This window comes from Condylostylus longicornis, unplaced genomic scaffold (assembly GCF_029603195.1).
Source record: "Condylostylus longicornis isolate FDR11 unplaced genomic scaffold, ASM2960319v2 ptg000038l, whole genome shotgun sequence".
Taxonomy (NCBI): Eukaryota; Metazoa; Arthropoda; class Insecta; order Diptera; family Dolichopodidae; genus Condylostylus; species Condylostylus longicornis.
Window position 1 is genome coordinate 16,604,966 of NW_026578007.1, and position 14,372 is coordinate 16,619,337.

At 24.1% G+C, this 14,372-nt stretch overlaps 1 protein-coding gene across 1 annotated transcript; it reads left to right on the top strand.

Annotated features, from left to right (window-relative positions):
* The first annotated feature begins 2,620 nt into the window (after positions 1-2,620).
* On the top strand, positions 2,621-10,553 carry LOC129609096 (adenosine deaminase 2-like). The gene is made up of 3 exons (XM_055520962.1): positions 2,621-3,977; positions 5,099-5,281; positions 9,887-10,553. The coding sequence occupies exons 1-3, from the start codon at positions 2,913-2,915 to the stop codon at positions 10,499-10,501; spliced, it is 1,863 nt and encodes a 620-aa protein (XP_055376937.1). The 5' UTR covers positions 2,621-2,912; the 3' UTR covers positions 10,502-10,553.
* The last annotated feature ends 3,819 nt before the right edge of the window (positions 10,554-14,372 follow it).

Sequence of the window (14,372 nt, forward strand, 5' to 3'; positions counted from 1 at the left end):
CGATCAGAACGCAACTCCATTGTCGAATGCATGTAATCTTCTAATATTTTTTTTTTTTTTGTAGATCAATAGTTTACTTTCTCCAAGAAGTCGTAGCCGTTACCTAGGTACTTATTTTTTTTTTTAGTTTCTTTTAATAAATCCCAACATTTATATAATAATTTTGTAATTAGATACCGTAATAATTCAAAATTGTGCGCTAAGATTCAAAGTTTCCTAACATAATTCACAATAGTTTTTGAACATGTTATTAATTTATAGGCTAAAAATATTCAATTATTATGAATATCAATAAATTTTTAAAGTTTCCATTTATTTATTTATTTAATTTAAAAATAAAGAAAAAAAAACACATACTTTCCAAATTATTTATTTATAAATTTATTTATAAGTGTTTTTAAAAAAGAAAATTTTAATTTATCACCATACATAAATAAAATAAATAAAAATTTCAATGAACTTCTTGAAAAATGATAAGATAATTTTGTATATTTGTGAGAAAACACTTGAAATCACTGAAAAATATTAATTAAAATGGAAAAAAAATCATATTGTATTCAATCGTATTCAATTATATTTACTTAGCTGTTCAATATTAATTTGATAATAAACGCGCTATGGTCGGTCATATTAGATAACATTCTAGTTCTTATTATTTTATTAGATTTTTTATTGCATCATTTTGAGTGCACACTTAGAATAATTTTAGAACCTATTAAAGTCAGGGTCATTGTAAATAAGGTTAGGTTTATGTTATAATTCAGTATAACTTACAATATATATACAAGATTCCCAACTATGACACAACACCCTAGTAGTAGCTAAAAAGAGTTATTATACAAATTTAATTAAGTATAGATAGCATCACAGGTTAGTTTTTATTGCACAGAATTTGGTATATAACAGTCTAGAATAATTTGGCGTAACAAACACATGATTGTTTAATTGTCATCATGATACAATTAAATACTGAAAATGCATTCAAACAAATTTATTCAATTCTCAAAGCATTTTGCCCAAAAAAATTTGAATTTAAGCGGAATTTCAATTATTATGAATTTCAATAATGAACAATAGTGACAACTAATAATGAACTTATTAATTTAATGAAAGGCCAATAATGGTAGCAGAATAAATTAAAGAACAACAAATTTAATAATGTTACAGTTTTGAAAACCTTTAAAATCCTTAAGTAAATTCGAAGACTAAAACTAAATTTAGAAAGAAGTGCATTCATTTATTAAAAATAGATCCACTTGGAATACATTTATCATAAAGTTATTTCCTATATGAATATTTCATAGTTCATTAGGCATTTTAATTATTCTAGTAACAAAATATCTTATGACGGCATTTTAATCCGATTAAGAAACCTACATATACTATGAGCTCATATAAATATATCTTGTTTAATATTTTCAACTAAATTAATTTTAAAATCTCTACAGCATATTTACGAACTTAATATTACAAAGTGCAGTATTTAAATACTGACTTTACAATTTAGTCAATATATTGAGAATGCATTTCAGCAATTAGCGTTGTTATATAGAATGTGTTAAAATTTATGTAGTGCATAATGTAACATTTGTAAGTGTTAATAAAATTGTAATGAAATATAATAAATTTTTGATTTAATTTTATAAGGTATAATATAATGTTGTGTATTAAAATTTTAAATGGTTGTGTAATTAAAATTAATATTATTGTTAACTGAATATTTGTATTTAGTTTTAAGACTTAGACATTTTCCGCGAAAAACTAAAAAAATTTGCCTTTTTCGGAAATAATATTATTAAAAATATTAATAATAATATATATAAATAATGTTCCTTATGTTTTCTTAAGAAAATTTAGAATCTGTATTTTACATGAAAAATGTAAAAAACGCTGTGTTTTACATGGAAAACATAAACAATTCTGTATCTTACATGAAAAACGTAAAGAACTTTCTATTTTGCATAAAAAACGTAAAAAACTCTGTATTTTGCTGGAAAAACGTAAACAGCTCTGTATTTTGCTTGAAAACGAAAACAGCCCTGTATCTTACACTAAAAACGTAAACAACTCTATATTTTGCATGAAAAACGTAAACAACTGTGTATTTTGCTTGAAAAATGTAAACAATCCTGTATCTTATATGAAAAACGTAAACAATTATGTATTTTGTATGAGAAATGTCAACAACCATATATCTTACATGAAAAACGTAAACAACTTTATATTTTACCTGAAAAATGTCAAAAACTTATATTTTGCATGAAAAACGCAAAGAACTCTGTACTGCATTTCAAAAATGTAAAAAACTCGAATTTTTTTACAAAAAAAACATAAAAAATTAGTACAAAATAGAATTAGTAAATGAGAACCAATAGAATTTTTGCAATAAGAATGACAAAAATCATATTATTTTAAGCTCAGGAGAACATTTTGAACCTATCAAGTTGATTGTCTAATTTATTTTAATTTGAGTAGTAATTCGCCCCAAAGACACTATTCTCTACCACTTTTTCAAAACTAAAGCAAGTGTAATGTAACTTAATTCCATTTAAATTAAATTAAAATTACCAAATAAATATTTTTATATTTTAAATTTTTAAATTTTATTTTTACATTTCAGATTTTTTACATTCTACATATATATCCTACCTACATTACCATATCCTTTGGAATTATCCATAAAATGTAATTTTAACATTAATATTTATTAAATAAAAAAAAAAACGATATTAGTGATTTAAAACATAATTAAAATTTAAAATAACAATTTAAATAAAAATTAATTAATTTATTTAATACGAAATAAAAAATACGAAAATAAAAAATTGTAATTTTATATTTTTATAAAAAGCAAAATAAAATATAAAAATTATTAATTTGAAAAAAAATAAATGCATTGAATAATAATTAATATGGGCAATAAAATTAATACAGGTAGTTATATATTTTTAATAATATATTTATTAATTAATTTGTTAATAAATCAATTAGTTATTGGTCATCCAAGATCATATACAAGTACACCAATTACAATAACAAGATATTCAGAAAATACAAATAATAATATTAATAATGATAATAATAATGATAATAATGAAAATAATAATGATAATAGTACAACAATATTAAAAATAACAAATATCGATGATTATTTTAAACAACGTGAAGAATTTTTAAATAATGAATCATTACGTTATTTAGGTAATGATTTAATATTAAATGATAATGAAATCAAATTAAATGAAATAATAATGAAATTAAAAGAAAAAGAATTTAATGATGGTTTTAAAAATCCATATGAATTTAAGGCATCAAGACATTTTTTTGAAGTTGTTAATAATATAACAAATTCAACATTATTTCATATTATTGAAAAAATGCCAAAAGGTGCTGTTTTACATGCACATGATACAGCAATGGCTAGCATTGATTATGTTATTAATAATATATTAAATAATAATAATTATTCAGATATATTATGGTATTGTGATAATACAACAACAACAACAATTCTTGATGGAATTAATATTGAAGATGATAAGAAAATTGATGAAGATGATATTGAAACAACAACAACAGCAACACCAGAAATAGTAACAGACACTGTAACAGATACTGTAACAGAAACAGTAACATCAATATCAGATATAAAACATATTCGATTTTTATTTTCAAAAGAAAAACCAAAAAAATTGGATAATTTTAATGATTGGAAATTATTAAATGATATTAAAAAGAATTATGATCCAAAAATATTTAATGATTTTCTATATAAACATTTTACATTATTTACTGATAATCCGGCTACTGATTATAAGGATATTAATGATGTATGGCAAAAATTTATGAATATATTTTTAACACTTGATGGTATTGTTTTATATGAACCAGTATGGGAAGATTATTTTTATACATCATTATTGGAATTTTATAATGATAATGTACAATATATTGAATTTAGAGGTTTATTACCGAAGGTATGTTTTATATATAAAATATTTTTAATTAATTTATAATTAGTTTTTGCATTTTTTAAATATTTTATTTCTAAAAGAAGATAATTTTAAAATTGATATTGAATTTTAAATTTTATATGATTTCGAAGGAAAATTTCGCAGATTTTTTAATAATTAGTGAATTTTAATAAGAGAATAGTGAATCTCAAAAGGACGAGCAATAAAAGAATGAATTTATAATTGAAAATTTTTAATTAATTACCGAATAACAGATGAGCGTGAAGGAAGCCTGCATAATTGCTTAGAATTGCAAAGGCAATGTCATATCCTTAACAAATGTATATTCTTTTAATTCAAGAATTTACTCAATTTTTTAAAGTTTTTATTTTCTATGCATTCAATTTCGTTATTATTTTCATTTTATATATTAAAATGCTATAATAAATTTTTAAAATATCTGAAAACTACTGCCAAATTTTAAATATTTTGCTTTCATATTTTCAAACCTGTGTATAATATTTTCCAAACCTGTATGAAATAATTGATTCTGATATATGACAAAATTTAATTAATGAGTGACAATCAAAGCTAGTTCAGATATATATTTTAACAAAAAATGGTTTAGCTTAACTCGTATTTAATTATGATATACGAATTCACATACAGACCGAAAGATGGACAGACTGATATCTCGCCAAAAATAATTAATTTAAATTTCCCAACCATTTAAAATATGAAAAACATGAAAATAGTAGTTCGGATACTCTTGTGAATGAGTTTTCGTCTCATTTAGTTTTCATGTTTCAAATTACTCCGAAAATTATTGAAACATGTATCTGTTGAGATTATTGTTATGTGAGATTAGACTTACAATAATTTAAGGGAATGACTGACTTAAAATTTTATTAATATTTTATGATTAAATTTAATTATAATAAAAAAAATATCCTTGAATTAGTGATTCGATTATTGATGATTCAGAAAAAAAAGAAATTCAATATAAAGAAGAAAACCAAAAATTAATTGAAATTATCTACTTTTAGAGGTGCTAATTTTAATCATTCATTGTCAATTATTCATATTTTGACTGCATTTTTTTTGTTATTATTAAGAATTATTGTTTAAAAAAAATTTCATTATAGCTTTATGATTTAGATGGTAATGAACATGATCAAATGAATACATTGGAAATTTATAATAAAACATTGGAACGTTTTAAATTGGATTATCCTGATTTTAGTGGAGCTAAATTTATATTTGCACCATATCGTCGTGTTGATAATGAAACATTTAATAATTATATGGAATCAGTTAAGAAATTTAAGGTAAGAGAAATAATTATTAAGATTTAAAGGTTATTTGTAAGGAAAATTTAAAAGAGATTTCCAAAGGAAATTCAATTTTAATTTTGAAATTCAAAAGAAATTTTAATATTTTCATATTGTGATTTTGCATAGGGCTTAAAATTCAGTAAGAAATTTATATTTCAACATTAGATTTGGTTTCTGTGGTTTAAAGGGAAAACTGTCAAAGTCTTAAAAAAATATTTTTATAGTTGAGTTCAAAATTTAATTTTAATAAAAAAGAAAAGTAGATTCTTGCAATTTGTAACTAAATTAGCATCCAGTCTTGCTAAGATTAAGATAAAATTATAAAAATAAATTTAAATTCAAATGAATTTTCAGAAAAAAATTGTGAGGCTCAGTTTCGGAATAAATATTTTAATTTTTGATAAAAGTTTTAATTGCACTTACAGTATTGTTCAAAATTTTCGGAAATTTTTAAGGATCACTAACTAGAATTCAACAGTAAATAAACTAGACTATAAAAAATTCTAATTTAGAAAAAACAAAATTTTACCAAACTCAAATTAGACAGTGTTGTTACTCACAAACACAAATTTCTATGAATTTTTTTTGTTTTTTCGGAAAATGGGTCAATGAATACGACTGAGAAATTTATTATTGAAAATATTTTTTATTTTTATTTATTTATATTTTCCATATTCTATATTCTATTACCCACAATATATAAAATTTTTTTTTTGATTCTAAATTGAATATTTATTTTTAATTTAAAAAAACAAAAGCAAAAATCTGTTTTTAGAAAAATTTTTTCCAATAATTTCGATATATCTACTCGTAGCTATGCGGGGATAACACAGATTTTTTTTTATTTTTTGATTTTTGAGTGTTTTAATGTACCGGGTACAATTATTGGCACTCTTAAACGGTATTTCTCATAAAACTTTTCTATACAGAATTATAAAAATTTGGGCAATGGTAAAATATAAATTGAATATTTCTCTTTCAAAATTATATGCCAAAATTTATCAAATATTAAAAATTAAATTTTAAAAGTGCAATTATTGACACCCTATTACAACTAATGACGTGGCTTAATGGTACAATTATTGACACCCAAATATAGTTACTGACATCTTATAAATGTACAATTATTAACATATTTTTATGAGAATATAAAAAATATCACATTTGAAAACTAATTCGCTCGTTTGTAGCTATTTTATACAACTAGGACAAGAAGGTATGCAACATTATTTTTATCTGTATGGAAGTGATATAATAATTTTACGCATATGTAAGACTTTTTTTCCAAAATTTTCCAAAACTCAATTCACAAAAAGAAAATGTGGAATGAGAATTTAATTTTAAATGCCCTGACCCAAAAGTTGCTATGTAATCACCGATATAAGATCAAACATACTACTACATAATTACTAAATAATGGCTATATGTATAACAAGTAATTCTTACATAAATTCTTGCAAAACCCTATTACGGGCGAAATTTTGAACAAACTATAAAATACGATTATGCATGCATGTGCTCTATATGTTCTCAAATATTGGGGTTATTACAATTTTTAACAATTATATATTTTAATTTACTAAAGAAGCGTGTCAGCGTTAGTAGCTCTTTCCTTTACGAAGTTAACTTTTAAAATATTTGCAAAATATGCAAACTTTTTTTCTGGTGTCAATGATTGTACATTATCCTAATATAAAGGAATTGACACCCCATTTCAATAACAGGAATTCATTAAAAATTCCACCAATTATTGACACCCCCATTTTATAACTATTTAATAATTTTTTTTAATTTTTACCTCATAAGTATAAAATTGGAAATTTATTTATTCAAAAAATTCAACAATTTGAATAAAAATATGAGGCATGGGCCTCAAATATTTCTAAAGATACTTGTTGAAGTTCTTAATGATTTTCACTATTTTTTGCCTTAAATAAATTCTGTAATATTCCTTTTTTTATTTTTTAAAATTTAAAGGCCTACCAATTAATTTAAATTTATTATATAATAAACAAAGAATGAAGAAAATATCAAATAATTAGAATCCATAATTAATATTGTTCTGATTAATAATTTGAAATACTCGAAAAGCCCTATAAATAAACGAAAAGCCAATGCGCGTGGTGTCAATAATTCTATTGAATTTTTAGAGTGTCAATAATTGTACCTGTTACGCTATATAGAAAAAAGATTCTATTCAATCATATCCTTGATTTAATTTTCATGTATATTATTATTAAATATTTTTTATTTTATTTTTAGAAAAAATCAAAAATCACATATCATTTCTCTATATTAAAACAGTGTAGGTGTTCTCTACGAGTATTCAATTGTTATATTATCATTTTTATATGTATACAAGTTTGTATATTATACAGTATATTCATTCATATGTGTATAGGTTTATTAAAATCCTAAAACAAAATTTTGAAAAAATAACCATTAAGAAACGTAAAATTGGTACTGAATTTTATTTTTGGCGAATAAAACCAACATTTTTTTTTTCATCCTATTATTAAATAAAATCAAACTAACAATCAAATACCACATTTATGCTGAATTTTCTGGCTATTATTGTATTTTGTCACATTCTAAATCCGTTTATTTAGGATTTGTCAAAAAAATTAAAATTTCCAAGGTAAAAAAAAAATTGTGGTTACAGAAGAAATAACTTTATTTATTTTGGACTTTCAGATATTCCTCTACATATATGCAAAATAAATATTTGGCAATATTATAGTATAAATTAATATTGAAATAGTTGTAATGCCTTAAATTTTAACGAGTTGTAAGTAGGTCATATGTTATGCTAGTGTCCGTCTTAGAAAGTAATGAAAATATTCTTCTTCTTCTTCTTCTTCTTGTACTGCCTATCCATTACTTGATGTTAGCGGTTATAATATCTGTTTTCATAATACGCTGGTTACCATATTTTTGTATTCCACTCGGTCAATTGCTAAATGCACCAAGTCACCGAAATTTGATTTACCCGTTCAAGACCTGATGTTGCGCAGCCATGACATCTATTTTCTACCAATTCCTTTTTTATTTTCGATTTTTTCCACTACGAGTTGTAGAAGTTCATATTTCATGCCCCACATTATAGTTCCAAAGTACGCTATTTTTCTGTGCTTAATGTTCGTTGGTACCCGCCAATTTGATGTAAGTCTTCGCACAACCTCATTATTGGATACATTTTCAATCCATAATATTTTGAACATTCCTCTGCATATCTACATTTCGAATGCCTCTATTATCGACTGACCAAATTAGAACATTACTAAATGAGCAAAATTTCGAAACCGATAAGTACATAATTCAATAATGTAATGTTAATAAATTATAACAATAATTTGCTGTGAATTTCTAGTATTAAAGTTGATTCCAGTTAAAGATAATGTGTTTCTATATAATTCAGCAACTAACGCTACTAAGCTGAATTGTGTAAAATTTATAATATTTAAGTAACATTTAAGTTGGTATCTATAATTGGAAAATAAGAACCTATCCAGTAATTATTACAAAAATTCAGTATTTAAAAATAATAATCTCGAATCGCATATAATATTCAAATTTTAGTAATATTCGATCCGGCGAACCGATATCCTCCCAAAAAGCGTTCCCTTCTCTGCATCTGAGCGGGCCACCAACATAACACACGATACAAATCCTCCACCACTCCGATGTTTTGATATCGACCATCTAGTCCATTGCCGCAGTTTCGGCCGCTGTCCTCAATCTCGGCAGTTTGTCTACCACCTCGTTCCCCTTGACATTACTATAACCCGAAACTCCGTATAAGGTTACCCTACATAATAAGCACAAGGCCCTCAAAGCACTATGAATTTAGAAATTACCACTCAAAATATAATTCAGCAATCTAATTAAGTATTAAGCAATTTGATGATCGAGTTGTACTTCAGTTTTATTATTTTATTAATTTGAACCATAGTATTAAATAATCAATTTAGGTATTTTATGCCAAATTAATATTCTAATATGGTAACATTACAGTGCTGGTACATTATCAATGTTAAAATGGTGTTGATTTAGCTGAATACTTCAAAATATTACAAGAATTCTGCTAGTTCCACAATAAATCAATAAATCAACAGTATTTTTGAATACATATTCATTTTAGCAAGAATTGCTGCATTCAGCTTTAAGCATAAGTTTTAGATAGGCCTAGTAATTAGAACTACTTTGATATATTATTTTCCCTAAATACCACCGAGAGTGTTAATGTCAAGTGAAACGATCACACTAAAATCTTATAGGGAATTTTTTAATATAAATATTTTTTGAATTTGCTCTTGAACACTATTCTGCATGTGCACAAAATATTATATATGGAAAAATACCCTCTCAATATAATTTATTACTTTTTCAATATTCATCAGGATTATCTTGGATTTATATATATTTTCTCCTTCATCTATAATGCTATCACCATTCAATATCACTATTTTTGTACATAATAATATTTTATTTATTTTTATTTTCATCATCCAGTTTTATATAAGACTCAATATAATATTATAAGTATGTATTATAATAAATACTAACATGATAATGTATATATATATATTCTATTTTTAGGAAAAATTTCCAAATTTTATTGCTGGTTTTGATTTGGTTGCCCAAGAGGATTTAGGCAATCCACTTAAAGATTATATACAATCATTATTGGATTTACAACAAAGTAATTTAGATATTGATTTCTTTTTTCATGCTGGTGAAACAAATTGGAATGGTATGGATACTGATGAAAATTTAATTGATGCAATATTATTGGGTACAAAACGTATCGGTCATGGTTATGCAATATTAAAACATCCAAAAGTAATGGAAGAAATTAAAAAACGTGATATTGCAATTGAAATAAATGCAATATCAAATCAAGTATTAAAATTAGTAAATGATAATCGTAATCATCCAGCATCACATTTATTTTCTGATAATTATCCAGTTGTTGTATCATCAGATGATCCATCATTTTGGAATGCAAAACCATTATCACATGATTTTTATATTGCATTTATGGGTCTATCATCGGCACATAGTGATTTAAGATTTTTAAAAAAATTAGCAATAAATTCATTAAAATATAGTACATTAAAAGATATGGATTTGTATAGTGCTGAAACAATGTGGGAAGCAAGATGGAATCATTATGTTGATGAAATGATTAAAGAATATTCTGAAGAATTGTAAAGTAAAAAAAAAAAAAGAAAAATTTTTTTTTTGTGAAAAAATTGATAATATTAAAAAATTTATTTTTTTCATTTTTTGAGACTATTTTATGCTTTGTAAAGGAGTGTTAACAGCTTACGAGTATAACCGGCCATTTTGAATATTTTCCGAATAGTAAAAATTATGAAAATGTAAAACGCCTCTAATTTTAATGCCAAATGATATTAAACTACATAGTTGTCGAAGTTAATCGCCATAGAGTTTCTCCTAAAAGTATGGAAACTCTAAAATTCAAACAAACTCCTCCTAAAATTATGCAAATTAAAATACAATAATGATATGTTGCCAAACGAAAAAAATTTTACAGTAATTTACAGAGCTTGGTATTTTCTTTGTGAAATATTGTTTATATTTAAAATTTGCCTATTTCGAATCTTCTCTCTCATTGATGAAAATAACAGACTAGACTTCTCCTATTATAGAGCGGACAAGTGTAAATATTTTAAAATTTCGATTATTTTTAATAATAATTCGAAAACTTTAAATTATAAGAGTATAGAATGGTTGAATCCTTACCAATTTTTTAGTTTTTTTATAAATAAAATTTTCAAAAATTTTCAAAATTATTTAACTGTATAATTTAATTTGTGTGGCATATTCAAAATTTTATCACTCCAATTTTATAACAGATTTTATCAGAATTCCAAATAATAATTTAATTTCCTCTTAAAATGAAAATATTTTTAAATTTATTAAAGAATCTAATTTTAATAACATTCAACAAAATATACAAATTACCGCCTTATCATAATTTTTGTTATATTATTTTTATAATAATTATAACACAATCTAATATTTATTATCATTGATAAAAAATTAACCGGATCTATGGTACCTATAACACCTTCTATAAATTCTCTTAAAGGATATTAAGTATAATTTGCTGTTTTCGTGTTAATAAATTCACTCTGTCTTCCTCTGCCTCTCTCTGTCTCATTCTCAACCCACTCTCTTCTCTTTAAGTTTTCAACGATGCTCTTGTATTAAACCATTAACAGAAATTTTGAATTATTTACAGTGAAAATTGTTTTCCCCTCTGTTGTAGAAATATTGTGTTAAGCAAATAATTATAAATTTCTATTTTTATTACCACTACTATATTTATATATCTACTCGTATATGTAGAGTAGTATTGGTGTTTTCTTATAGAGTGTATAAATTTTCAGTTCATTTGAATTTATATTGTAATTATTTTGGATAGGAAGGATAAGTCGGAAATAATAAAGAGGTAAAATACGAATTTGGAAAATGAAATTGCATTAAAATGTAAGTAAATTGTGTGAACTAAATTTTGTGATAAATTATTTTTTATTTTATCTTTTTCTTTTTATTTTTCATTTGATTTTAGATTAGCTACCACAGATGCAGAAAATTTTTCAATTATTATTAATAATAGATTTTTGTGTGGATGGTTTGTGTTTCCTTTCATTTTCATAATTTCCAAAATGTTTTAAAGTTAAGGATTCGAAATTATGGTATTTGGTTTGCAACATTTTGTACTATTGAAATTTTGAGTTCCTTATGGGGTTTAAATGAAAATTAAATGTATATTTTGCTTCAAAAATTTTTTTTGTATTTTTCAATAAAATTTTACATTTAATTTTCTGCTTTTACTGTTTAGATTATCATATTTGAATAGGTTTACATTGATTAATATTTTACGCTCAATATTTTTGCAATTCATTACTCGACGATGGTTATATTAGTAAAGCCCTCATGTATCCTATACTGAGAGTTGACTTGAAAACATGCTATCTATGATTTTTGCATACTTACATTGCACTTACATTACAAATGCATTGCATACTTTTGTTTCGTATTTACCTTACGAATACATTGCATACTTTTAGGGGTAAACATTTATAATATTTATATTCAAATAAAAATTATATTGGCTAATCTTATATTCGCTAAGTTAAGTTCGCTGAAATTTTGGAAAGAAAAAATTAATTTAATTTAATTTAATCCTTTAAGTTTTCAATTAAATGCAAATTTTTCTATTAATTTGAGTGCAATCGGGATTCCATTGAGTTTTTTTTTTATTATTTTTCAATTTAATAGAAAATAACTTACCTTATAAATCTAAAAATGAAAATTTTGACGTTGTCTACTTCTCATTTCCTTGTTCACATTTTATATTTCAGTATGAATTTTACATTCTAATCCGAAATTTTTGCGTTTTTTTTTTATAATTTTAATTTTTTCATTACAGTTCTATTATAGTAAATCCTTTTTAGCAAACCTTTTATATAATTGCTATTAAGGTTTATATAAGAATATGAAATCCCCATTAGTTATGAGAACCAAGAGAAAAACAAATGAAATCATTTAAATCATTTGGATAGAAAAGTGATGATCTTTAACTTTTGCTTAAATTATAATTTGAGCAAAAGATGGAAAAAGGTGATTATTGTTACGAGAACAACAACAAAATAAACAGAAAACGCTTCATAAACAAAAAAATCTATACAGTTTTTTCATCTTCTTAGAAAGTGAGAAAATTAAACAAAAAATAGGGAAATGAATAAGAAAAAGAAAATGAAAACATTACAGGAAAATTGGATAAAGTTGATATACCAAACAACAATAATGTGATAATAAAATCTAAATTCAAGGATCTATGTAAGTATTACATATGAAAACTTACCCAATCAGCCTTTTGTGTCATTGTTATTGTACAAGAATTTTCTGTACAATTACAATGACACCATCTCTGCAGAAATTCTTATGGAATATGGATTGTAGATTAAAATTTTTGGTAGTAATCAAAAGAAATGGTTCACTTTCGAAAAATTTTACACTAAAGCTAAGAATGAGAAGATTATTCTTCTAAAATAAAATTTCGGATATCTTGATTTAGTGTATTTGAATTAAGGATCTTATTGTATTTAATGGGAAATTTTCAAATTTTTTCGCAACACCGCAGATCTACGCGAATATAAGATGAATTTATCTAATTTATACCTTGTCATACTAAGAAACAAGTTTAGTTTTACAGACAAAAGTAATGCCAGATATTTGTAATACAAAAACAAAAAAAATATTTTGACTTGAGCCACAAAATTATGTCAGAAAATTATACCAGAAAAAAACATGTCCAAATTCAGTGGGGGAAAAGAAAAAGAAAATAGTGCCAGTAATATTTTTACATATATTAAATATAAATACATCAACATTGAATTCTGGATCTAATAGATCGTGTAGATTCTGTCGGGACGATGAAAAAATTGCCATACATATTCTGTTTGACTTTTCTTTTGTATGGTCGTCAGGAGGTGCAGATGCTTTGGGCAGAATTTTCTCAGTATTGGGGGCTCTCGTTCAACACCCTAAAGGATACATCTGGGTATTTGTTTGAGACTGGCGTTATAATGCTCTTGTTACAACAAGCTATAGCTGATTGGAGAGGAGGAATTACTTTGTCCATATTTATTTTCAATAATCTAAAAATTTACAATTTAGACAACTCTCGTCAACTCTTTATTCAAAATAATGACGATAAAACTCGGATTAGTGGTCATACAACTTAAACAATTTCAGTAATTCGATCCATTATTAATTCGAGTTAAGATACTGTTATATAATAAACAACTTAGTAAATTAGTGTGGGCCGTTGTTATCTAAGCTGTTCGTATATTTATCACAGAATTAAAATAGCGTACTTAATATTTTTATAAATTACTTTGATAGGAAAATTTTATATCCTTTATTCACAATATCTTACTGGGAGATCTCTTATCGCCCAATCCATCTGTTATTGTATATAATACAAATATATTAACATATTTATCCAAACTGTAAATATATTATGTGTGTAAATTGTGGTTGAATC